Source organism: Cynara cardunculus (genome assembly GCF_001531365.2).
Source record: "Cynara cardunculus var. scolymus isolate 2C chromosome LG 11, CcrdV1, whole genome shotgun sequence".
Lineage (NCBI taxonomy): Eukaryota > Viridiplantae > Streptophyta > Magnoliopsida > Asterales > Asteraceae > Cynara > Cynara cardunculus.
Window position 1 is genome coordinate 3,856,736 of NC_037538.1, and position 26,961 is coordinate 3,883,696.

The following is a 26,961-nucleotide window of genomic DNA, read 5'->3' on the forward strand; positions in this document are numbered from 1 at the left end:
GGGTTCACTCGTTTGTAATTATTGTGGAATACTACGCATATCATAGTAGTGATGGCCAAACCGACCCGATCCGGCACGGGACCGTCGGAGGATCGGGACCGGTTGTAGGACCGCCGGTTACAGCCCGATTACTGTTTTCGTAGTTTTTTTGGGACCGGGACCGATTATGGGACATTACTAACCCGCCAAACCAACCCGACCCATTTTAAGCTGCAAGGGTTGGTTGGGTTGGTTTATACCTTTGAATGTGTTAGATTGAGTTGAGATTTTGCAAAACGTCATAATTAGGTTGCGTTGTAAATGTCAAAAAAAGGGCCAATCCAACCCGCATACACCCATATTATTTAAGTTGCTTTGCATGCAATATGCGTAATGCAACACCTTTTATGACTTAATAGTATTATCATATTATTTAATTTATGATTTATAGAAAAAACATTGATTGAATGATTTTTACCAGAGCGTTCCTAATAGATTATACAAAATGAAGATGTTGAACAAAATTTTGTTCTAACAGATTTTCAAAAAACTTTATTTAAAATGCAGAAAGTATATGTGAGAGTGTAAAATTCTTTAAATTTATAGAACTCAAAAAAATGATTATTATGAAAAAGAAAAGTATTATATTTTTATCAATAAGAAAACCTTGATATTAGACGTTTATGAGAAATAAATAATAATTTAATAATATAATTATTGTTTTAATATTTAAAATTAACAATATATTAAAAATAAATATTATTTTGTGTTGTGATTTTGATTTTGATTTTAATTGTAATTATTGATTTAAAAAATTATCAAAATGCTTTGGGTGGATTATATTTTGTTTGCCGCTGATCAGAGGGACAAAAATGTCATTTGGATACCCACCATCTACATATCAATCACGCTGACAAAAAGAGCGGGAAAACATTTGTAGCCTCCTCCCTCACCCTCACCCCCGCCCCAAATCCTACCTTCACCGAGGGTTCTTTCTCATCGTCTCGTCAATTGAGATCTCTATTCGCTCGATAGCGGATCCACTGTTACAATTATCCAACTATGAACGCCGATAATCGAAGAAGAGGAGACCGCAGAGATACAAGGATTTCCAAGAAGCAGAAGCTCATTCTCTCAGCCGAAGAAAAGCTCGAGACCAAGCTCGGTTTTGATCTCTTCACCGAAGGTGAAAAACGCCTCGGCTGGCTACTCACATTTGCTTCTGTAAGTTCACATGGCTCCCGTTTCCTTGAAATCAATTTCTGAATTAAGGATTTTTAGGATTCACTGGCTTGATTTATTTTTTCTCTAGTCATCGTGGGAGGACCAAGATACACAGAAAGTCTACAGCTGTGTCGATCTTTATTTTGTTTGCCAGGTGAATTTTATACGTAATTAGTCTTAGCATTGATTTTCACTTTTTTGGGAGTGCTATTTGACCTCTTTTTGATTTTGACTAAAGGATGGTTCGACGTTTAAAGCTAAGTACAAGTTCCGGCCTTATTTTTATGCCACTACAAAGGTATGTCTGTATTAACATGATCGTAGTAGATTATGTTGTATATATAGGTTAGTGTTCTTCTGGGGAGAAATGAATTCTTTTGGGTGGTTATCTAGCACAGAGGCTATAAATTGGACCCTGTTTACACAGTCAAGTAGCAAGCCAACCATGGGGGTTTATACATTTCTTTAATTGGTCTAAAGGTCGTGCTGTTTAAACTTATAGGATAAGATGGAAATGGATGTTGATGCATATTTAAGAAGACGATACGAAGGGCAAATTGCTGATATTCAAATAGTGGAGAAAGAGGACCTTGATCTTGTAAGTCACCATGTTATGATTCATTCGCGTTTATCTGTTGTCTTTTTTTTCATGTGCTAGTCAATGATACTTGCATACATTTTTTTTTCTGAATAACCAATCATTTCAGAGCAAGTAGCCATTTAACTGACTCCACATGTCCCTGAAACAAGTTGGTCTTACTAAACCCTCTTATGGTTCACATTGATTATCAAAAGTTAGCATTTACCCTAAAGTAGTTTTAATCAATCATGTATCTTTGTTTCTTCAGTTAGATATGATCCATATATGTACCCAAGATTGGATTTAACCATGGTGGAGAGCTACTGTATATCATTATCAGGACCAATTTCTAGTTTTTTCTTTGACAGTGACTAACTAGCATTTGTTTCAACATGTTATGGTAGAACCATATTGCCAAAACCACGCAAATGATCTCTTTGTTTCTAATGACAGAAAAACCATCTTTCTGGATTACGGAAAACTTACTTAAAGATATCATTTGACACGGTACAACAACTGATGCAAGTAAAGAGTGACCTGATGCATGTGGTTGAAAGAAATCAAGAAAAGTTCAATGCTGCAGAGGCATATGAGTCCATATTGGCAGGCAAAAGGTATGCACTTTATGATAAAAAGTATAAAATCCATATGTACTTCTGTATAAAGGAGACTGAATCAATTGCAGAATCTTTAATTTTTTAATTTAAATAAGCTACGACTCTAATTTTGTTACCCACTTATAACTCCTTTCTGGTTATGACCTTGTTTTGGTTTTTGAGTTTACAGCAAAGAGCGAATTCAAGATTTTATAGAGTGCATTGCTGATCTACGGGAGTATGATGTGCCTTACCATGTCCGTTTTGCCATTGATAATGGTGATGTTTTTTTTTCACAGTCAATGCTTGTATTTTGTTTCATTATTTATAAATACTGTATATCTCACTTTCTTTCATCCTCAAATCATATTTGCCAGATATAAGATCTGGGCTGTGGTATGATGTTAACGTGTCAAGTGATGGAGTTACATTAGAAAGGAGGCATGATCTTTTGCAACGTGCCGAAGTTCATGTTTGTGCATTTGATATAGAGACCACAAAGCTTCCTTTAAAATTTCCAGATGCCGAGTATGATTTAGTTATGATGATCTCATACATGGTTGATGGACGCGGATACCTGATTATCAATAGAGAGGTGGGTACAGAAGTACATATGGATTTTATACATCGTTGTCGTTATATATACTAACCCAGTATGAGAGATTGGACCTTATATATACTAACCCAATTGTCGTTATCTTTGATTTTCCAAATTTTCGTAGTACTCATACTGGGTTAGCATATATAAGGTGCATGCATAGTAGATTAACTTAGCTTTAGAAGTAGGATTGTTAGAGCTAAATAATCTTGGAACCAAAAACACACAGTGGATCAAAACTGTTTTTGATACTTTATTGAACTAGGAGAAAGGCTCTTTAAATAGAGCTGTTACAAAACAGAAAGCATGAAATATTGCTAAAGAAACTCTAACAGAAAGCTACGTGGATTGAACTTGTCAATCCTTTAAAAAAATGCACATGCTCCTATAATACAAGAACTTATTTGCTATCAAGTCAAACAACAACCAAGTCAATAAACCCAACAATCCTCCCTCAAACTGAACTTGTAGAAGACAATTCAGTTTGCAACCTTTCTAACACTGAGCATCTCACGGAGCTTTATAAACGTCTCAAGTTTTACGGGCTTTGTCATTATATTTGCAACCTGTTCCTTGGTGTCACAATATTCAAGCTTAACTTCTCCATCCTTAACTAATTCACGTAAGAAGTGAAATCTCACCTTAATGTGCTTCGACCTTCCATGAAACACGGGATTTCTAGATAGCTTAATTGATGAATTGTTGTCACATAAGATGGTAATGCACCTGCACTAAATTTGATTAAAGTTTTCCAAAACTCCTCTCATCCAAATGCTTTGGCAAGCACAAGCACAGGCCGCTACATATTTCGCTTCTGTCGTCAAAAGAGTAACGATAGGTTGCTTTCTTGAACTCCAGGCTACTGTTGCACCACTCATCAAGAACACATACCCGGAGGTACTTTTTGCACCCAACATCCTCCGCAAAATCACTATCGGTATACGCTTTGAGATTACTATCTAAACGTTTCTTGTAAACAAGCCTAGTTACGTTGTTCCTTTAATGTAGCGAAGTACTCGTTTTGTTGCAATCATGTGAGCCTCTCTTGGACGTGCCATAAACCTGCCAAAAAAACATACTACATACATAATATCGGGCCTTATAACAGTCAAATACATCAGACATCCAATTAGTTGCTTATACAACGTCATATCAACTTCTTCACCTCCTTATTTGGACAACTTTGTTCCAGGGACTATTGGATTGTTTACTGTATTGCAATTTTCCATGTCGAACTTTGTGACAACCTCCTGTACATACTTCTTTTGGCCAAGGAACACTCCATTATCAGTTTGTTGTATTTCAACCCCCAAGAAATATTTAATTTTACCCAGATTCGTCATATCAAACTCATTCTTCATGGAAGACTTGAGTTCGTCACATAACTTTAAACATTCCCAATGAAAATTAAGCCGTCTACATACAAACTTACAGGTACGAGGTCTTCATTTTCCTGACGTTTGATGAAAAGAGTGCGTTCTTGACTACACTTTAAGAATCCATTGCTAAAAAAATATTTCTCAATTCTGCTGTACCAAGCCCGAGGGGCTTGTTTGAGACCGTACAACGCCTTTTTTAATCTGTAGACTTTACTTTCTTCCTCAACTCAAGAGTGGTTGCTCTACATAAACATTTTCTTTTAGCTCGCCGTGAAGGAAGGCGCTTTTTACGTCCATTTGAAATACCTCCCATACTCTTCGTGCAACCACAACTAACAACATTCGAATTGTATCCAATCTAGCAACCGGAGAAAATACTTCGTCATAGTCGATTCCATACCTTTGGGAGTAGCCTTTCACCACAAGTCTGGCTTTGTATTTATCCACCTCTCCCTTTTCGTTCATCTTTGTCCGATAAACCCATTTTACTCCAATTTTTGTTTGCGCAGGTGGTAGATCTACTAACTCCCATGTTCTATTTCTCTTGATGGCTTCTAGTTCCACGTCCATCGCTTTCCTCCATTTATCTTCTTTTGTAGCCTCCTTGTAATTTGTTGGATCGTCTTGAGACACAAACATTGCTAGGTTTAGCTCTTCCTCTTCTTTGGATAATCCCTCACCGCTAATATAATCTTGTAGATGTATGGGAAGTACTCTGCCTCTGTTTGCTCGTTCAGGTTGAACTCGTTCTACAGATTGGCTGGGAGATCTGTCTTTATTTATTGACTCATATCGGGAGCTTGAGTCATACTCCTCTTCCGATTCTTCTTCAAAACCTTCATCACCTTTCCAAATTAAAGTGTCACTCGCTCCATCTTCGAATCTTCTCCAATCCCAACCTTGATTTTCTTCAAAAATTACATCCCTGCTAGTGATGATTTTTTTTGTTTCCGGATCTAACAACCTGTATGCTTTTGATTCTTCTCTAACTCCCAAGAAAACACATTTGAGACTTTTGTTATCCAACTTCACTCTTTCTTTGTTTGGAATATGAGTGTGGGCCATGCATCTAAAGACTCGGAAGTGGTTGACATTTGGTTTAGAACCCGTCCAAACTTCTTGTGGTGTCTTCTCCTTAACCGCAGTGGTAGGACTTATGTTTAGTATGTGCACACTCCACCTTAGAGATGGCCAAATGGGCCCGGCCCGGCCCGTAACCGACGGAGGACCGGGACCGGGACCGACCGGGACCGGTTGAGGGACCGCCGGTTATGATCCGGTTAGGGTTTTTGACGTTTTTTGGGACCGGGACCGGTTATGTAACCGGTTATAGGCCCGGCCCGGTCAACGAAAGTCAACGAAACGTATATATATAATAAACCGTATTTTTATTGTGTATTTTTAAACATATTTACAACAAAACGTATTTATAAACGTATATATATATATATTACAAAACGTCTTTATAAACGTATATATATATAACAAAACGTATTTATAAACGTATATATATATATATATATATATATATATAACAAAACGTATTTATAGTAAAATGTATTTATAATAAAACATATTCAAAATATCATATTACAAACATATTAATAACATATTAAAAATTTATTAATAACCAAAAATTTATAAAAAAAATCATTTTTTTTTTAATAGGCCCGGTCGGGACCGGTTATGGGACCGGGACCGGGACCGGTTGGGACAACCGGTTACTAATAACCTTGACCGGTTACAAGGAAAATCACCGGGACCGGGACCGGGACCGGTTACCGCCGGTTTTTGTCGTGATTAGGCCCGGTAGGGACCGGTTAAGGCCCGGCCCGGGACCGAATTTTGGCCACCTCTACTCCACCTGGCTGCTTCTACCCAAAACACTTTTGGCATGTTTTTTTCGTCTAACAAACACCGAACCATGTTCATTAGTGTTCGGTTTTTGCGCTTCGCTACAACATTTTGCTGGGGTTTAAAGGCTGCTGTGAGTTGCCTCTTAATACCTTGTGTTGCACAGTACTTGTTGAATTCATTTGATGTAAACTCGCCTCCTCTATTGCTCCTTAAACAACGGATGCTCATTCCAATCTCCATTTCCACGAGGCTTTTGAATTTTTTACAAAGCTCAAAGGTTTCACCTTTCTCCGTCAAAAAATAAACATAGTCTTTCTACTAAAATCATCAATAAAGCTCAAGATGTACCTTTTATTTGTTGCAGTTGTTTGAGAAACTGGCTCGCACAAATCTGTATGAACCAGCTGCAAGCGCTTTGTGGCTCTTCATTTAACTTGTTTTGGAATGTTTTCTCTGTGTTGCTTCCCTTTATTGCATACCTCACAAACGTTGCTCATGTTCTTTATCTGCGGCAACCCTTCCACCATCTGATTGCCAGGCAACAATTGCAGATTTTTGTAACTTAGGTGGCCGTACCTTTGGTGCCACAAGGATGTTACATCATCTGTAGTAACTTGTCGGCAAGAGGATGAATCGACTTCGGCTAACAGAGGGAACATTTTGTTTACTGACATATTAGATTGTAAGATGAGTCCGAACCTATCATGAAATATCTTGCAACACCTGTTTTGTATAAGAAGGGCCAGATTTCTCTCTTGTAGCTGCCCTATACTCAATAAATTTGTTGATAGTTCTGGAACATAGTAGACGTCACTGATCACGTGAACTCTCCCGTCAATTTTAAGCTTAACACTTCCTTTCCCGCTAACTTGTATTTGTGCACCATTCCTGAGTTTCACGAAGTGATCAAACTCCTCATAAAATACGGTGAACCATTTCACATTGCCTGTCATATGGTTAGAACATCGCGAATTGAGAAACCATACCTTGTTGCCTTTAGCTCTTTCCTTTTCAGCGTATGCCATCAGAAGAAGTTCTTCGTGCTCCTATAAATCTGCATTGTTTGCCTCTCTCTCCCATGCTGGGCATTCGTACTGAAAATGCCCTAATTTGTGACATTTATAGCACTCTACTGTGGATCTTCTTCCTCGTCTAAATGATCCCCTAAAGTTGCCTCGACCTCTTCCTCTTGTTGTTCGTTCTTCTGCTGAAGCTCTGAGGACCTGCTCTTCATCAATGTTGCTCCTCATTCTTTGCTCATGGACGAGCAAACTGCTTTGTAGTTCATCCAAGGTCATAGTATCCAGATTATTGGACTCTTCAATGCTGCATACCACATAATTGAAGTCCATCGTCATTGACCTCAATATCTTCTCGGTAATGATGTTTTCTTGCACATTCTCCCCACAGTTCTTCATCCTTTTAGCTATTGCTAAGGTTCGAGCAAAATAGCTATTTACCGATTCTCCAGCTTTCATACTTTGGCGTTTCAAAGTCTTTCCTCAGAGCTTGCAGCTGTGCTCGTTTGACTTTGGTCAATCCTGCATACTTTTGCTTCATCCTGTCCCAGATTTGTTTGCTTGTGTCTGTATTTAAGATGGTGTCCAGGACGTCTCGACCTATAGCTTGATACAAATAATTCTCCAGCTTCAAATCTCTTAGTATCTGGTCACTTCTTAGCTTCTGTTGTGCCTCCGACGGTGTCGATCCCCCTTCCATGGAAATCCCGTATTCAATAAGATCCCAATACTTCTTTGATCTTATGAAATTTTCCATTAATTTAGCCCAATGGGCAATGGTCATAATAACCATCAAACTTTGGAATCGAAGGTACTACAAACCCCTTTCCATTGTTACTCTCTGCCATCTCTCTCTGCCTTTTTTCTCTTTTCTACCTCTCTTTTGCACTCTTAATCAGGTCCGTGATGGCTCTAATACCACTTGTTAGAGCTAAATAATCTTGGAACCAAAAACACACAGTGAATCAAAACTGTTTTTGATACTTTATTGAACTAGGAGAAAGGCTCTTTAAATAGAGCTGTTACAAAACAGAAAGCATGAAATATTGCTAAAGAAACTCTAACAGAAAGCAACGTGGATTGAACTTGTCAATCCTTAAAAAAAACGCACATGCTTCTATGATACAGGAACTTATTTGCTACCAAGTCAAACAACAACCAAGTCAATAAACCCAATAGATATGCATGTGCACACATTTTGAAGTTTTTTTTTTTGCACTTAATGTTATTATGTAAATTAGTTGGTATACTTATTAAAAACTTTTTGGAGAAAATTGCCCTTATAGTTGAATATTTTGGATGCATAACTATAGAGATTTTGATTAATAGAACGATCAATTATGTTAGGCAAAGAAACAATGAATGGCTTCGTCTGCTCTATTTGCTTATATATACAGTGTACGTATATGGATATATAGCGCCTCATGCTCAATATTGACTATAAAAAGCTTAGTGTTTTTTGTGATATTTGGAGTTCATTATATATATATATATATAATATAATATATATATATATATGTTTGTTATTGTTTCTTGAGGTGCTTAGGCTTCCGATTCAAATAAGTATTGCAATTTTGTAATTCTTCTTGAAGGACGTCTTAAGATGCCATGCTTTAGTTAAGTTGGTCTCAACTGGTTTCCATTGCAATTATTTTCAGTGTGTTGGTGAAGATATAGAGGATTTGGAATATACTCCAAAACCTGAATTTGAAGGATACTTTAAAGTGACAAATGTGAAGAATGAGGTGCGAGTTCTCACAATTCCTTCAGATGTTATTTAGCTGGTGGCTGAGGTGCATTCTTTAAAATTTGACGATTTAATTTTTGTTTGCACACAGGAAGAACTTCTTAAATTGTGGTTTTCTCATATGAGAGAGGTGAAGCCTGGTATTTATGTCACATACAATGGAGACTTTTTTGATTGGCCATTCTTGGAAACCAGGGCAGCTCATCATGGCTTGGGAATGAATGATGTATGCTACAAACTTTTGTCATTTAAATTAAAATTCTAATTCTTTATCAACCATATTATGTGCTTAATTTAGATGATCCAATAAGAAGATTGGAAACTAGATATGTTATTGATTCACTGGTAATTAAAACGTATAGTAATCTGCTTATTGCAAATGAATATTAAAGTTTACACATGAATAATGGCAGTCAGTCTGTGTTGAATTTTGGTGATTGATACTGTTCTTGTAAAAGCTTAAAATCAGCAGAAAAGCGAAGTGTCACAATGGTGGTTATTTGTTTGAGGGCCTATTTCTAATATTCAGGTAGTACCTGACATTATTAATTACTAATTTTTTTCACCCTGCAGGAGCTAGGATTTCAGTGTGACAAAATTCAAGGTGAATGTCGTGCTAAGTTTGCATGCCATCTGGATTGTTTTGCATGGGTCAAACGTGATAGTTATCTACCTCAAGGGAGCCATGGTTTGAAGGTGCAACCTAATTAATTCAGATTTACTGGTTTTTCTTTTGGATTTCATGTTTTCTTTTCATATGCTTGTACACGAAAACTGGTGACTTTGGGAGGAAAGGTTTTGTACACAGCCGTTCCAATGCATTTCAAAGAGGCTGTTCCGATGTCTTGTTAAACTATGACCTTCCAGTCAGAGAGAAGGCATCTTACCCATGGTCTTCATATGCCTGCAAATGAACGCTAAGTGAATCAAAATGGTCAGATCCAATGTCTAAACTGAATTCAATAGCTAAACCGGTATCTGAGTTTAGTTATCCAAATGTTCTTCAAATTCACATCTGAATTTTTTAAGCAAAAAAATTCATTAATACCTAATTGAAACAGTAGACTACCTCATTAAATTCCTCACATACCATGTAAGAGTTCCTCAATAAATTTTAGAGATCTTTATAGCAACAGACATGTCTAATTTTTTTTCAAGTTCTATCTTGTTATTCTAGTGGAAAGTTAATAGAATCTTCTCTATTATGATATCAGGCTGTCACTAAAGCTAAATTGGGCTATGATCCATTAGAGGTAAATCCCGAGGATATGGTTCGTTTCGCAATGGAAAGACCCCAGGTATGCATTTGTATGAATGGTCTTGTTATCGTCAATATGGTTTATTATGCAGTCATAACGACATGCTTAGTTTAGAAGTCTAAATATTAACGAGGTTTGGATGGTTAATTGACATGATGATATATCCTTATAATTATTCTCTTGTTCATTAACATTTCACATAGGATTCTACATATAAAATATATATCTTACTGTGGATTTATGTATCTGAATGCATGACTTAACTAGATCAACCTGACACACTTCATTCTTTTTTCTGTATGTGATCATGCTTTCTGTTGCTATGTGTTGGGAATTCTGGTGTTAAGGCCCAAGAGCCCAGTCTCTCAAATGGGTAAGAAGCCCATAATATGGAAAGTGTACACGAGGAGAGAAAAGGTAGCAGGTCGCTACTGAAGGGATTAAAGTAGTTCTGTGGAGAGAATAAGAAGGCATTCAGTTATTTTTTGTCAATTCTGTTTTAGGAGAGAATTCTTTGGAGAGGAGTCCCTGACTGGTTATTTTCCCGGTTGATGTAGAGCTTAGGCTTATTTTCCTTTCCAATTTTTTGTGAGATTAGGTTTACTCAAACCCATGGTACCCCCAGCAGGCTCTGGCCAGTTCCTCGTCGGCCCATCGTTGAATCATGGGTCAGGGACTCCTCTCCAGAGAATTCTCTCCTAAAACAGAATTGACAAAAAATAACTGAATGCCTTCTTATTCTCTCCATAGCACTACTTTAATCCCTTCACTAACGACCTGCTGCCTTCTCTCTCCTCGTGTACACTTTTCATATTATGGGCTTCTTACCCATTTGAGAGACTATGGCCTCTTGGGCCTTAACACCAGAATTCCCAACATTATGCTTCATACTTGTACTTCCATGGATATGCTTTGTAATTTATTTTATGGACATTTTAAAGTTATCCAGAACTATTCTTATATGTTCCCATCTTGGGAAACTACATTTCAGATGATGGCCTCCTATTCAGTATCTGATGCCGTGTCAACATACTACTTGTACATGACTTACGTTCATCCCTTCATTTTCTCCCTTGCAACTATAATACCGATGCCTCCTGATGAAGTATTGCGGAAAGGAAGTGGGACCCTCTGTGAAATGCTTCTCATGGTTCAGGTTTGTGGTTTATTTGTTCCATTTTTCCCTTTTCATTCATGTATTCCATAACTTCTGCTCCTTATGTGATGTTCTACACATGAAAGAACGCATCCCACAATAATTTCTCTTGTTCATGCATGTTTTGCTCTTAATGTATGTGCAGGCGTACACAGCAAATGTTATATGTCCTAATAAGCACCAATCTGAAACAGAAAAGTTTCATAAAGGTCACCTTCTTGAGAGTGAGACATACATCGGTGGCCATGTGGAGTGTCTAGAAACTGGTGTTTTCAGATCTGACCTTCCAACTAGTTTCAAACTTGATCCATCTGCATACAAGGTAAGCTATTCATCTTCTCAGGCACAGCACCTAGATTTTATTTTGAGTATGGGCCTTGTGATCATCAATATGATTGGAGACACAATTTTGTTTGGATTTCAATTTCTAAATTCTAATCATAATCCAGTTACAACAATACTTCTTGCTTTATTATCACTCTATCTTTTCTTTATTTTATTGAAGTTCTCCAATATTAGCATAATCTGGAACTGTGCATCTACAAATCTTATTATGTGTAGTTAAGTTGTACTGGTGGTTAGTATTGTTTTTATCTTAAACATAAGCAAGTTGAAATTGGGTTTTAATAAGATATATATGGTTCATCAAGACATGAATATGGTTTTATTGCTCAAAGTATTAGCAGACCAATATATGATGTTCATAACTATTAAAAAGATTGAAGTTGGTATCTTAGATCAGATGATTTAGTGTAGTCAAAGTAGGGGCCTTGTTTGGAATATTATAGGTGAAAGATGCTATGGTATTGACTAATGGATAAGTGGCTCTATGAAGAAATTTATCATCTAAACTTTTGTTTATCATCAACAAGTGATGATAGTATCCTAATATAGTTTTGGTAATACAGAACTCAGTTACGGTAATTTTCTTTTACTATTGCTAGACGTTTGGGCTGCCAACTAAAGTTTGCTTTATGTCTTTTTTCCCAGCAACTTATCGAAAATCTGGATCGTGATCTACAATATGCTATTAGAGTAGAGGGTAAGATGGATGTTGAATCAGTTTCAAACTATGATGAAGTGAAGGATGCTATTATGGAAAAGGTACTGTTAGGACTTCCTATTTTTGATGTGATGAGGCTAGGAAATTACTGCATGTGACACCTCTCTTGTAAATTTTCCCTGTGCAGCTTATAGGTTTACGAGATGAACCTACACGAGAAGAAACCCCCCTTATTTATCATTTGGATGTTGCTGCAATGTATCCGAACATTATATTGACTAACAGACTTCAGGTATGCACATTGACCAATTTTAGAAATGAAGAAGACTGATAATAACATGTGTCAAGAAGATGCTTACCTAGTTAATGGAGTTTCTTTGTCAATGTCAATATAAGCTGACATCAATTGAACTTGCATAATCCAATATAACTTGCTATTTACCAAAAGACTGTACTTCTGTGCAATGCCAGCCACCATCAATAGTTTCAGATGAGGTTTGCACTGCATGTGATTTCAACCGTCCAGGGAAATCGTGTCTTAGGAAACTTGACTGGGTTTGGCGTGGGGAGACATACACAGCAAAGAGAAGGTACATTGTTTGTTTCTCTATTGTTATATGACCACTTACACAATAGAAATATACTAACAGCAGGTTTATTGATGTGAAATTGGATATCAGTGATTACTATCATATAAAGAGGCAAATTGAATCTGAAATGGTTGATGGCCCCTCATCAAAATCGTTCCTTGATCTGCCTAAAGTGGACCAACAATTGAAGCTGAAAGACCGTCTAAAGAAATACTGCCAAAAGGTACATAGCATGTCATATCAGTAACTATAAATTCTGTAACATGATAGCATTAATCATAACATATTGTGCTGCCCCCACAGGCATATAAGCGAGTTCTTGACAAGCCAGTTACTGAAATTCGAGAAGCAGAGATATGCATGCGTGAAAACCCATTTTATGTTGATACTGTCCGTAGGTAAGCAGTTTGAATATTTTTGCAGCTCCAGGCACATAATGTCATAGTCTGTATGGGTTTTTATTATGTACTATGAGGACTAGGATAAGTACTTTATGCTTGGCTATAACATGTTATCTTGTGCTTCAAAGTTTCCGTGATAGAAGATATGAATACAAAGGACTCAATAAAGTATGGAAGGGGAAGTTGTCAGAAGCAAAGGCTAGTGGAAATCCTATTAAGATCCAGGAAGCACAAGTAACATTCCTTAAACTTCATGTGCTTTTATGTGCCAGTTATATTTCCAATTGCAATTGTCGTTTACTAGGACATCTTCTTCTGTAACCATAATCGCTGGTATTTATTAATATTGCAGGATATGGTGGTTCTTTATGATTCACTACAGCTGGCTCATAAATGTATTCTGAATTCCTTTTATGGATATGTCATGCGCAAGTATGTTCTTTTCACTTTATTTCATCTTTTGCACACGAATTTTGTATCTGAATCACCTAATGATTCAATGTACAACTTACATGATTTCATTCCAGAGGTGCAAGATGGTATTCTATGGAAATGGCTGGAGTTGTTACATATACTGGAGCAAAAATAATTCAGAATGCCCGTTTACTTGTTGAAAAGATTGGAAGACCCCTTGAATTAGATACAGATGGTATATGGTGTGCTTTGCCGGGATCATTCCCTGAGAACTTTACCTTTAAAACAAGGTACCTTTTTGCTCTGCATAATTTCTTTTGCATTTTTTCGTGATCTATTCTTGATAGTCATGACCTTCATACCCCTTTTTATAAACTTTTCCTGCAGAGACTCAAAGAAGAAGCTGACAATCTCATATCCATGCGTTATGCTCAATGTTGATGTGGCAAGAAACAACACAAATGACCAATACCAGGTTAGACGGATCCCTTTTTTCTTCCAAATATGTAATTCTTTTGTTGCCTGTGACTAGCTTTATCATAGCTTATTCAATAATTAAGTACCCCCAATGGTTTAGATATATTGTGTATAAACACCGTATCTTCTATTATTGTCATCAGACTCTCAAAGATCCTATCAACAGAACATATACGACACACAGTGAATGCTCAATTGAATTTGAAGTGGATGGGCCATATAAGGTAAATCAGTGAATCTGTAATGCGACCCCATATTTTGACAGTTATTAGGTATTAGTCATGATATTACCTTTCAATCTCATGTACTGTATCTGAATGTAGGCAATGATTCTTCCTGCTTCTAAAGAAGAAGGAATATTAATAAAGAAGCGGTATGCTGTTTTTAACGACGATGGAACGCTTGCTGAACTGAAAGGTTTTGAGATAAAGAGGAGGGGTGAACTAAAGCTCATTAAAGTTTTCCAAGTACACTCTTTCTCCTATAAGATTGTATGACTTGATGTTTTTTAAATAGTCTCTGGGCATTGTCTTTTGAAATGATGATTGTGTATTTTCTATATATATTTAGACAATTCTTGTTCTTACGCTGTGTGACTTGAAGATGTTGGGATCTCAAATTAAATTGTGAATGTATAAAGCCAGAGTTGGATGTAATTTTTCTCGTGTTGATATGAAATGTTTAGTAAGTTGTCTCATTGTTTTGTGTCTTTTTTGTTATGTACTTATGAGGGGTGTGGAGAGGAAGCTACTAGTATCTGTGTGCTCAGTTTTGTGTTGCATGCTGTCATGTGATGTGCTGATAGGTGATCTACTTCTGTTTTCAGGCTGAGCTCTTTGACAAATTCCTTCATGGGTCTACCTTAGAGGAATGCTACTCTGTAGTTGCTTCTGTTGCAAACCGTTGGCTTGATCTTCTTGACGTATGTAAATCTAACTTCATTCTTCATTATTGTGGTGTTGCTATATTAATCTCTTCTGTTGAAAAATTGCTACAATGTTTTGTCATGGTTTTCATTTTTTGCTTTTTTGATGAAAGAGAGAAAATGAGAGCACATATTTAGGGTCTTGTAGTCAAGGATCCAATAGAAAAGTTGTCACTGATTATCAAATATTTTCAGAACCAAGGTAAGGATATTGCAGACAGTGAATTGCTTGATTACATATCAGAGTCGAGCACTATGAGCAAGTCTTTAGCAGAGTATGGTCAGCAAAAATCCTGTGCAGTAACCACAGCAAGACGCCTTGCTGATTTTCTTGGTGATACGATGGTTAAAGACAAAGGACTGCGTTGCCAGTATGTTGTTGCGTGTGAACCAAGGGTAAGTGCCTGATTCGGCTTAAGATGCTCACTTTAGGATATTTAAACATGTATATTCCACTTGCAGAAACGAAATAACGTTTAGGACTCTTTGCATCTGTAAAGTTGATTTCATAAATAATTTTTAAAGAAGGCATTGCAATCATTAAATAAGGGAGATAATAATTGTTTTCTATTTGTTTCTTTCCATTTGCTTTAAAGCTTATTACTGATCAAATCTTAATCTTGATGAGAACAGGGAAACCCGGTGAGCGAACGTGCTGTTCCTGTTGCAATATTTGAAACCGATGCAGGTAAAACACTAGATGTTTATGCTTGAAAGCTTTTAAAATTAAAGTTACAATCCTTAAATGTTTTATTTGCAGAAATTATGAAGTTCTATGTGAAAAAGTGGTGCAAAATCTCCTCAGATATTGGCATTCGATCCATTATTGATTGGTCATATTACAAACAACGGCTTAGCTCTGCTATTCAAAAGATCATTACAATTCCTGCTGCAATGCAGAAGGTTCAGTTTTTCTTATAAGAGCTTGATGAGGTATTACATCTCATTCACATGTAACTGTTAGAATTTATTTCAGGTCTCAAATCCTGTTCCAAGGGTAGTTCATCCTGATTGGTTGCATAAAAAGGTTCGTGAGAAGGATGACAAAATGCGTCAAAGGAAATTAGTTGATATTTTCAGTTCGGTGAACAAGGGTAATGAAGAGGAACTTAGAAATGATGCAAATGGCAAAAATCATGTACATGAACAGAACGTTGAAGATATGGAGGACTTCAGGAGCAATTGTAAATCTCTCAGTGTTGGACCTACACCTATTGTTCGTTCTTATGAAACTAATCATAAGGAAAAAGCTGATCATGTTAAAATTGGGAATCCGCTATTGGCATCGGTACAACCAATCGATATCCCTATGGAGAATATTGACAGACATGTGGATTACCAAGGATGGCTAGATTCAAGAAAGAGAAAGTGGAAGCAGGTTCGTGAAAAAAGGAAGCGACAAAGGTACTCTTTTCTTTTATTGCCCCAGTAATATCATGGATGTATATAGTAAAAAGTGATGCTGATTGTCAGTTTTGGAATATTTGCGGTGTTAGGTTGGACAATTTGGACATAAATCACAGGAATGGAGTTGCCGGTATCCCTAGTAGTGTGGCAAGTAAGAGACAAGCTCAGGGAAGAACTGGGGTCAATTCATACTTTGAAAGGCATGAACTAGCCCTTACACGCAACCACTGGCAGGTAGTGTAGTTCTTTTGCATTTTGACTTGTGTTTTCCCGTTTATTCCCCTCGACTCCTATAATTCTCTTTTTGGCCAGATAATTCAACTTGTTCCAAGTTTGCAACATGGCCAATTTTTCGCTTGGGTTGTTGTGGAAGGAATCATGCGGAAGATACCTATCAATGTTCCCAGAGTATTTTATCTTAATTCTAAAGCTCCCGTAACAGAAGAATTTCCTGGAAGACGCGTCAACAAGATTCTTCCTCATGGGCACCAATGCTATAACCTGATTGAGGTACATCTGTTGAAGTTAGATGTAGAAATGATTTTTCGCAGGATTGATTTACAAAGCTAAATGAAAGGTACACTTTACAGGTCATAATTGATGAAGATCAATTTAGGGCAGAAAGCAGGAAACTTGCTGCTCATCTTGCAGATCCTGAGGTGGAGGTCAGTTTATCCATCCTAGAAGACATTTCTCGCTATTTGCATTGTGCATGCGGACTTCTAGCTTTCATGCTGCAGCTTAAATTAAGTCAACACTCAACAGAGATTTTTGTTGATCTGTTGCTAAGAAACTCTATCTCCATGTTGTTATATGCTGATTGTCCAATTACATTTCCAGCTGACTCTATTGATATTTTGACAGGGGATATATGAAACGAAAGTAGCTCTGGATTTTAATTCCATCCTCCAGGTTGGATGTGTTTGTAAGGTGGATAAATCAGCTAAGAAACGAAATGCAAACGAGGGTTGGAGCCTGAGTGAATTGCATATGAAAACCACTACAGAATGCTCTTACCTAGACTCATCAATTCCTTTCTTCTACTTGTATCATAGGTAAGTTGCACTTTTCTGTTAGCATTTGTTTGCCAATGTGGTTATGAAAATCATGCATGTGTCTGTCCAGTTTGAGAGAGAGGGTGAAAACCCCATTATCTTTGTATTTTTGTTTCATTTTCAGCTTATCTGAAGTTAGGGGCATCTATCTTGGGTATTTTCCTTCATCTTCAAGCATCCATGCAGTAATGGTCAACCCCTTCCAGAATAAAGAGTTATCACCATATATTTTAGAGAAACAGTTTCGTGAAGCTTGCCAAGTTTTATCAATTGAATCTTCCATGCCAAGAGATGCTTCTAATTTTAAGGTGAGATTTGACTTCAGTAATCTAAAAAAGTATATTTGTTTATTCTTATGAAAGTATCTTATCTTCATGCATCATATGTGGAAATATTCAGGTGGACTATGTTGGAAGCCCCAAAGATGCTGAAAAGATCTTCCAAAGAACAATAAGTGAATTCAGGTATTACGTCTTTCATATATTCTTTGTTCTGTCTATTGCTATTTCAAGTGGCAAAAACAGACGGGCCTTTTACCATTCCTACTGTTTTAAGCTTTATTTATAATTGTGTGCAAATCACTGATATCCAGCAGACAGAGATAACCTGCAACCCATATTTGACTCTATTGTCTATACGAATAAAGGAAGAGTTATACAAAGCTATACTATTTTTCACTTTTAATTTATCGACAGAAATCAGCTTCATGGACCTGCAATTGCTGTAATTGAATGCCCAGATGTTCATTTAATGACGTCTGGTATACGAGCCCTAGATGATTTCCCATGCGTGAACATTCCTTCAAATGCCCGTGATAGTCAGTATCAGGTAGTTGAATATGTGGTACAAGCTGCTTTCAGTGAAGATCTTGTGTTTAATTGGTGCTCATCATACTCTTTTCTTGCTCCATATAGGCTCTTGGCTGGCAGATTGTAGCTGCAAAAATCGGGATGCAACGTTGTGCTGCATCATCTCGGTGGTTGAATGAAAGAATCTCTCTTTCTAGATATTCTCATGTAATATCTTGATTCATGTGTCTCTAGTTTTGTATTTCTATTTTTACGTTCATGAGTTTATGATGATTCAATTTGAACAGGTTCCATTAGGAAATTTCGAAGTAGATTGGCTTGTACACACTGCAGATATCTTCTTTGCAAGAGCGTTACGTGATCAGCAACAGGTCACCACTGGTTCATTATTATAAGAATGTTACCCCCTTTTCTGACTTCAATCAGATACAATTATGCAGCATCATGTTTAGGTCTATAAATTTACCTGGAGTTCCTTGTAACATTTGCAGATACTTTGGGTATCAGATAATGGAATTCCAGACCTTGGAGGGGATAATGAAGAAGAGACTTGTTACTCCGACGAGGTCTGTGTCAGAACTATATAAAACATTAACTGGATTTAGTTAACGTTTTTACTTCATAAATGCTACCCATTTAACATATTGTGGTTTCTTAATTATCTAATCGGCGATTCTTTGCAAATAGGTCAATCAACCTGTTCTTACTTATCCTGGTGCTTACAGGAAAGTCACAGTTGAACTAAAGGTCAGCACTTTTCCTTTCGTCACCCTTGTGCTAAATAAATACATATAAGTTTTGTAAGTAATTCTCTAATGGATGCAGATACATCACCTTGCTGTCAATGCTCTGTTAAAGAGCAACCAAGTAAATGAAATGGAGGGAGGTACCCTATTTGGCTTTGATCATGATCTGAACTCTGGATCACATCTTCCCAACGAACAGTTGGGCTTGGACGAGGCCACGTCTTGTTCACCAGCATTTCGTGTCCTTAAGCAATTGATTCAAAGATGCCTTGCTGATGCAGTCACATCGGGAAATATATTCGCTGATGCAATGTTACAACATTTGTACAGATGGCTCTGCAGGTACTACTTCCATTTGTTGGCTTACTAAATGCTCGTCATTTTGATGTATTTTTGACACTTTATGTATTGTTATCCAGTCCGCGGTCAAAACTTCATGATCCAGCTCTTCATCGAATGCTTCACAAGGTAATTCTAATTTATCTGAAAACAAGGGGACTACAATCAAGATAAGAATTCCATCATGAAAGTGAATTGGACCCGCTTAGATATTTATATTTGTTAACAAGTATTTCTGTTATTTCTGTTGTCTGCATTCATATTCTAATTCATCTGATCCAATACAGGTCATGCAAAAGGTGTTTGCACTACTGCTAGCTGAATTTCGAAAATTGGGTGCCACAATCATATTCGCCAATTTTTCAAAGGTTATATTGGACACTGGAAAATCAGATTTATCTGCAGCCCAAGCTTACTGTGATAGTTTACTGAAAACTGTACAAACAAGGTTAGCCCTTGTGCATTTCTCTAATTTGAAAACAACACCATGTTTAAGTGGTTTGTGCCTTTTATGTCCTCTCTGATCTCTGGATTTTTTGGTTTACTAGAGACTTGTTTGAGTGGATTGAGCTTGAACCGCTGCAATTCTGGCACTCACTGCTATTTATGGATCAGGTTAGTTCATTCATGTTTATTCCATCTGTGCTATATTTGGTAACTTCATACACTGTTTATTATGGTGTTTGAGAAAGTTATACTTTCTATGCCATATATAGACCATAAAAAATGTAATTTGGTCGATCCTGTATGATAGCATCTCGAGACTTTCCATAATCATTACAATGTGCTACATAAAACATGTTCTCTGATGCTTCTTTTCACCCTTCCACGACAGTACAACTATGGTGGAATTCAGGCTAAATCAGATCAAACAGATGAGAGCACACATGATGATCCCCAAGTGGATATTGTTTCCAGCTGGAATATTGCAGAAAACCTGCCCAAGGAGACTCAGGTACACGACCTTTGTGAACATGAAGCATGTGCCTTGTGGAAATAATACAAACTTTCTCAATAACTTCAATTGGAACAGTGAGTAGCACTATATTTTTTTGATGATAATTCTGCTCAAGAACTTCACTTGCTGGTTTAGCATGAACATAGTTCCTGAGATATTATAAAGCTGAACATTTACATTTGTAGCTCCTTCCATCTATCATGTGTCTCAGCTTGATTCTTTCTATTTTATAGGATCATTTTATTTTGATAGTCTCTGAGTTCATGTACCTCCCTTGGAAATTTGCACAAGATGAAGCCAGCAAAAGAGCAACTATAAGGGATGATGACTTGTGCACTCCATCGATCACAGCTGCTGCTGCTGAAATATTTGAGTCATGCATGACTGATCATCTTAGGGAACAGGTCCAAATTACAATTAATAATTTAGTTGTGGAATTTGGCACGTTTTATATTGTGATTAAATCGTGAACTCGTGTTATATCTCTTACAGATTAGATCTCACTTCACAGACAAGCTATTGAGAATAGTTTGTGATACTGTTCTTCACATGAGAGGGACGGGGAAGTCTCAGGCAGCTCAGGATAATTCATCTGGGAATTCAACTATCGAGAACGCATATAAAGGAGATCCTGCACTAGAATTTATTAAGCATGTCTGTGCTGTCCTAGTTCTTGACCAGAATGTGCAGCATGATATTCTGGTAATGATTGCTTTATTATTATAAGAAATTGTTGTTCTTGAGTGTTGGTTAAGACAGCATATGTTCATGATTATTGCATTACATTTTATTGCATGGAAGTGACCTAGAAAGAATCTAGGACTTTCAAGCCATTTTTCATTACATGGTACTCTCTCTGTCCCAGAAAAAAGGAACCAACTTGGTAATTTCTCAGTCCAGAGAAACTATTATTTCAAAATTTTAAAATTAAAACAGTGTGATGTTTCTGAATTACCCAAATTCTCTTTGCGTGTCCGATGAGGAGCCATTTTTACTCTTCTTTGGTAAAAGGTTAATTCATAAGAGCTAGAGTTACTTATATTCCATCTGACTTTATCAGTCCTGTTTTCCATGTACTTTTATTGTTTGAAAAAGTTAAGCTTCTGATGAGATTTTTTTTTCTATGGTGTTCTTTGACGGGCTACTTGATTATTTCTATTTCCTGTAACAAACTGCAGATCATGAGGAAGAATCTGTTAAAATATGTGCGTGTACGGGAGTTTGCTCCAGAGGCCGAGTTTCAAAACTGTTCATTTTCTTTCACTTTACCAAATGTGATTTGCAGGTAAAATATTTCCTTGGTTTTTGTGCTATTATGCAATCAGAATGCCGTGCTTGTTTATATGATGGATTAAACAATAACATTTCACCAATATCATGCCACCGATATCACATTTCAGATGTTTTCATTTGAACTTTATGATTAGCCATCTATTATAAACAAGAAAGAAGGAAAAAGAACATAAAATGGTACTGTGGATTCATGAACTGCTATATGCCAGGTGTTACTGGTTTCGACGATGGGTTTTTGTGGTTCTTGATTGTTAAAGTAGTATTTCCCACATTCAATAGAAAAGAGCAAGAAAATAATTTGCATAAGCAATCTACTAGACTGATACTTCGTTCATCTTTTTTCTTCTTCAAATTATTGCATCTTTTGGTAATTGTGGGTGTCCGAGCCAACTTGTGAGCATTTTGACCAATCCTATGGGGCCTTGAAAAGTTAACAGCCTGACCAAATCTCCAGTGGTTCCAAGGGGACTTGATCTGGTGACTTATGGTGAGGTCTTTTGTTGCAAAGTTGGCTAAGTTGATGTGAAGCATATGATTGTTTGGTTATAATTTGTTTCAACATATTTTTAATTGAAATGAGAACATTTTTTGGGCAGCTACTGCAACGACTGTAGGGATCTGGACTTGTGTCGTGACAGAGCCTTGCTAACTCAGGAGTGGAGATGTGGTGTTCCACAATGTGGGCAGCCCTACAACCGAGAGGTGATGGAGAATGGTCTCCTCCAAATAGTGCGACAAAGAGAACGGCTTTATCATCTTCAGGACTTGGTGTGCGTAAAGTGCAAGCAGGTTAAAGCTGCACACGTGGCGGAGCATTGTGCATGTGCTGGCAATTTTACCCTCAAGGAAGAAGTGTCTGTATTTAGGAACAAAATGGAAGTGTTCTTGAACATAGCCATAAATCAAAAGTTTGAACTTCTCAAAGAATGTGTCTCCTGGATTCTTGAACTAAGATAAAAAGTTAGTCTGTTGAGGTGATTCTTTTTTAGATAACAGATAAATAGACAGTTTGGATTTTGTATTTAATTTTTGTATATATGTATCATAGTTGGAAGATGTTATTTTTTAATCAGGGGAGAGTTGAATCGAACTAATGTACCACTATTATTTTAGTTGATAGTTTTTTATAAGTATATAATATTTATATACGACAAATATCTCCCAAATAACTCAGTCATATACCCTCATGTTTGTTGAGGTTTGAACTCTCGATTTCCAAGGAGTTCAAAGGCCTGGGTCATATACCTTCATGTTTGTTGAGGTTTGAACTCTTAATTTCCAGAGAGTTCAAAGGCCTGCATACTTGATGATAGTCAAGGCATGGCCATTGACCAAAAAAGAGAGACAAATTTGGAAAACCAAGACCAGCTGCTACAAATGAACTAAAAACCATTGAAAACTTGATATGGCAATAGTAATGATATCATATATAAGTTGAAGAAGGAAAAAGAACCTGTGAATTACATGTTTCTCAATTGTTGAATATTGATATGGTTTCAAGTAAAAGAGATGAGATTGGCCACAAGTTGCAGTGCAACTAATTTATAGCAAATATTATGTCCTCTGCCACTAAAGTTACATTACATATGGAGAACAAACTGAAACAGCCAAATCAAACACTGCTAGGCTCTCCCTAAAGCACCAATTGTTACTCAGATACCCAAAATTGTTCATCTATTTGATCCTTCCATTCTCTTCTATACCTCTGTCGTCTTCTTTTTCTTCTTCTCTTTCTTCTTACTTGGTGTTTCTGCTTCATCAGCTTCTGCATGCTTCCTCTTCTTTTTCTTCTTCTCTTCTCCATTCTGCACCTCACCAGCTTCCTCATCTGCATGCCTCCTCTTCTTTTTCTTCTTCTCTTCCTTGCCAACATCTTCATCTGCTTCTTCATCTGTAACAACCTTCTTTTTCTTTTTCTTTTCATCTTTCTTTCCCTCATCCATCTGTGCTTCTTCAGCCTCAGCTTCTAACCGTCCAAGAACAGAGTCCGCTGCTGGATTGTAGCTCTGCACGGCAAACCAATCACAATTTTGTAAAAAGAAAAAAGAGACAACCGAAAAGGGATTTTGAGGTTCATAAATTCACACCTTGGCTGGTGTTATCATTGCCCCAGATCCTTTCTTTTGATCCTTGTTGTACACTTCTATCTTAGGTTTGCCTTTAGTTGATCCCGCGGAACGCCCTAGTTCTCGCCCTTCAAGATTCCTTAGTCTTGCTTCTAGCTAAAGTTGATATAACAAAAATTAAAACCATAAATAGGGCATAAAACGAGAATTATACTAGAGGGAGGTTCAGGGGAAAATCCAAAAAATGAAAAATTGAGGAACACCCTCGTAACTATTCATCTCGACAATATGCACATATGCATACAAGTAATTGAAGTTGTTTCTTGGTTTTTATGCAAGTGTGCATACCAGACAATTTACTTGTATGCACATGCACATACCGCCCAGTTGAACGTGTTACCAAGGTGTTCCTCAGTTTTCCATTTTTTTGTTGTTTTTCCCTACCTGACCCTATACATGTATTTCCTACATATGTGTCCACCATACCTTGAGACGATTCTCCATCCCCATAGAATTGTCTTGGCTATCTCCAAGAGCATCATACCGAATTGCTAATGCCGTTTTGGCAGCAAGAGAGCGAGACATTTTCCCTTTAATCTTTGGTGCGGCTTGACCAATTAAACTTGCATGGAAAATGAGCCCATACTTAGGCGTGGCATGCTTTGTCTTCAAAGCCCTAAAAAGAGCCTTCTCTGCACCAAGAATCTGAACAGTGCTCCCCGGCTGTTTAGCAAGATTTAACAAGCTACCCCCATGAGCAATGAGTCGAGCACCCACAAGTTCTCCAACAAGAGCAGTAAGATTTGGAGCAATCGTATTCATTCTGCTCTTCAAATAATCAAACAGTTGAGCTCTGTACTCTGATAGAGACAGTACTTGATCACACAAGTCCTTAATATTAATCAAATCAAGATCACTGATTTCAGTTCCCATAGAAACCACAGCTGCCTCCTTTAGTTCGGTCTCAACCTCTTCAGAGAGTACCTATTCATAATTGAAACCATCACTTATAAGCATCAAATACATGATCCAGCAAATGATTTACATAATAGTTAATATCAGGAAAAATAGAAGTTTCAAAAAACTCAAGGGAAGACAGTGAAGAATGTGCAACTAATCCTTGGGAAGTGTATATACCTCTGAGAAATCGAGTTTTGCAGCATTTGTCCGATAACCCATGAGCTTAACTGCCTTGGCATAAAGAATGTTGTCTTGAACAATCTTCGCAAGCTCGGGAAAATGCCAGCCGTACCATTCGCGGACCCTCATTGCATAAGTGTTAAGCTCTTTATCAAGATCATCTAACAAGCCAATAGCTTGAATGATCATGGTATCCACCTGATACAACCAATATTAATTGATTAAAATCACATTGATACAAAGCATCGTCAAATCTAGTCAGAGAGCTACATCCTTAGCTCTTATTGACTCGTATATTAAACAGTGTGTGAAAAGAAGCTTACCTTATCAGGACTGAACTTAAGCTTGTATCTGGACAAGCTATGTGATAAACCCAAGCTCATTGGAGCTAGATCTTGGGCACCCAGACCAGTTATGAGTTCAGTCAATTGACTTCTAACACCTCTCATAAGTTCCATCACAGCATGGTTGTGCACACATTCAATTTGCTGCAATAATTGTACATAAACACATAGAGAATGAATATAAACATAAACCAAAAAAGATAAATGATAGTTCTTGAAGCCAAAAATACAACTTACCAGCTTATCCTTGATCACATTTCCGAGTTTGGAGTCTGCAACAGCTAGTGTTTCACCATCGCAATGAGCACGCAAGAACTTGCGCAAACCTTTGGTGGGTTTGCTATCAATTAACAAGGTGGCTGCTGCAAGTGCCTCTGAAGTGTTCTCAAACTTGGAGAAAGCTTTTAGTTTTACCACCTATTGTTACACAAGATCATATAGATTATTTTCAATTTCATGATAAAGAAAATTCACGCATACATAAAATCAAAGATACAACCAACTTAAATAAACAGATATGGCAAATAAAAAAGGCAAAATAAGGAGATTCACAGACTTTCTTGATGACCCTAACAGATTCCCTTGCATGCAAAAATGTTATATGATCATAAACTTAATAAAAAAAGTCATTCGTATACTGTGTCAACATCCATTTTGTTCCAATATTTGCATCACAAATATACCAAATCTAATACCCATTAACAAATACAAAGAAGTTGTTGTCATCACTATATTTTTTGGCACTATGAACACTAATCCTCCACCCCAAGCCTCCCATAAATAAAATTAAACCAGATTCTTTTATGGCATTCACTCCTCAGAACAATTTTCTTACTCCAAAAACACGTCAGGCAGCCCAAAAATGGGTTTTTTTTCTTGTAAAAATCTGTACTCCGTACATGTTCGAATGGAAACTAAAGAAACATTATGCAAATGATTAGTGAGGTAATTACAGCCCAATGGTGCATAGTAAACATATATAATGATTAATGAAGTAATACAAACCTAAAAGAAATAATGCGTTTCTTATTTGAATGAAGAGGATTCAAGTTTCAAGAATCTAGTAAAACAGGGTACAAATTAGGAGAAAGTAAAAGCTGACCTGTCTTGCTGTATCTGCGGATGAGAAGTCCTTCCATAAATCCTGTAAACACGAAATCAGCAAAATGAACAGCATGCAAAATAGACAAATGCTTGGGGTTTAGATGATGCGATGTGTGTGTGTGTGTGTACTTACATCAACTTTGGAGAGCTTTCCTTCATCCAACACTTTGAAAAGGGCAAAGCCTGCTGGTGTTTCAAACAAGACTAACATGATCTTGAAGAAGCAGGTATGGAGGAAGAGGGTCTAGGGTTTAAGAAAATTGAAGGTGACGGCTGATAAAAAGGGAGGGAGGGAGGGAGAAAGAGGGAAGACGAGTTGAGTGGAAGACGTTTATATGTTGGGGACTTTATTTAGGGTTACCACCATTCTTTTAAATAAATTAAAATGCTTTACAATTTACATTTTTAATAATTTTATATACTATTTTAAAATGTTTTATTATCAATATATTCTAACCATTCATTTTTTAGCTTAGGTATATTTGTAGTAGTTATA

At 37.0% G+C, this 26,961-nt stretch overlaps 2 protein-coding genes across 4 annotated transcripts; one reads left to right on the plus strand and one right to left on the minus strand.

Moving 5' to 3' along the window:
* The first annotated feature begins 1,008 nt into the window (after positions 1–1,008).
* LOC112521345 (DNA polymerase epsilon catalytic subunit A-like) lies at positions 1,009–22,861 on the plus strand. 3 transcript variants are annotated; one of them, XM_025130153.1, is made up of 50 exons: positions 1,009–1,203; positions 1,292–1,357; positions 1,442–1,501; positions 1,706–1,801; positions 2,237–2,397; positions 2,570–2,658; positions 2,757–2,974; positions 8,891–8,977; positions 9,071–9,205; positions 9,553–9,675; positions 10,194–10,277; positions 11,230–11,394; positions 11,540–11,716; positions 12,385–12,498; positions 12,585–12,689; positions 12,869–12,987; positions 13,078–13,210; positions 13,291–13,385; positions 13,517–13,622; positions 13,741–13,820; positions 13,916–14,092; positions 14,190–14,277; positions 14,423–14,503; positions 14,603–14,746; positions 15,106–15,201; positions 15,400–15,600; positions 15,838–15,892; positions 15,965–16,107; positions 16,181–16,608; positions 16,701–16,845; positions 16,924–17,121; positions 17,202–17,276; positions 17,476–17,666; positions 17,791–17,974; positions 18,066–18,130; positions 18,362–18,494; positions 18,581–18,682; positions 18,763–18,846; positions 18,967–19,041; positions 19,163–19,222; positions 19,301–19,563; positions 19,641–19,689; positions 19,848–20,008; positions 20,109–20,175; positions 20,396–20,515; positions 20,752–20,922; positions 21,011–21,090; positions 21,151–21,220; positions 21,697–21,803; positions 22,408–22,861. In XM_025130153.1, exons 1-50 carry the CDS (start codon positions 1,042–1,044, stop codon positions 22,766–22,768), a joined length of 6,549 nt encoding a protein of 2,182 aa, XP_024985921.1. In that variant the 5' UTR covers positions 1,009–1,041; the 3' UTR covers positions 22,769–22,861. The 3 variants fall into 3 exon arrangements, with proteins under 3 accessions (XP_024985921.1, XP_024985920.1, XP_024985918.1); XM_025130152.1 differs by having other exon boundaries at positions 20,752–20,818; positions 20,870–20,922; positions 21,011–21,220; XM_025130150.1 differs by having other exon boundaries at positions 21,011–21,220.
* Positions 22,862–23,211: 350 nt separating this feature from the next.
* On the minus strand, positions 23,212–26,742 carry LOC112521326 (probable nucleolar protein 5-2). The gene is made up of 8 exons (XM_025130115.1): positions 26,599–26,742; positions 26,464–26,505; positions 25,599–25,778; positions 25,341–25,505; positions 25,015–25,215; positions 24,364–24,861; positions 23,899–24,033; positions 23,212–23,817 (listed from the first exon to the last, which is right to left on the minus strand). Exons 1-8 carry the CDS (start codon positions 26,674–26,676, stop codon positions 23,509–23,511), a joined length of 1,608 nt encoding a protein of 535 aa, XP_024985883.1. The 5' UTR covers positions 26,677–26,742; the 3' UTR covers positions 23,212–23,508.
* Between the last annotated feature and the right edge of the window lie 219 nt (positions 26,743–26,961).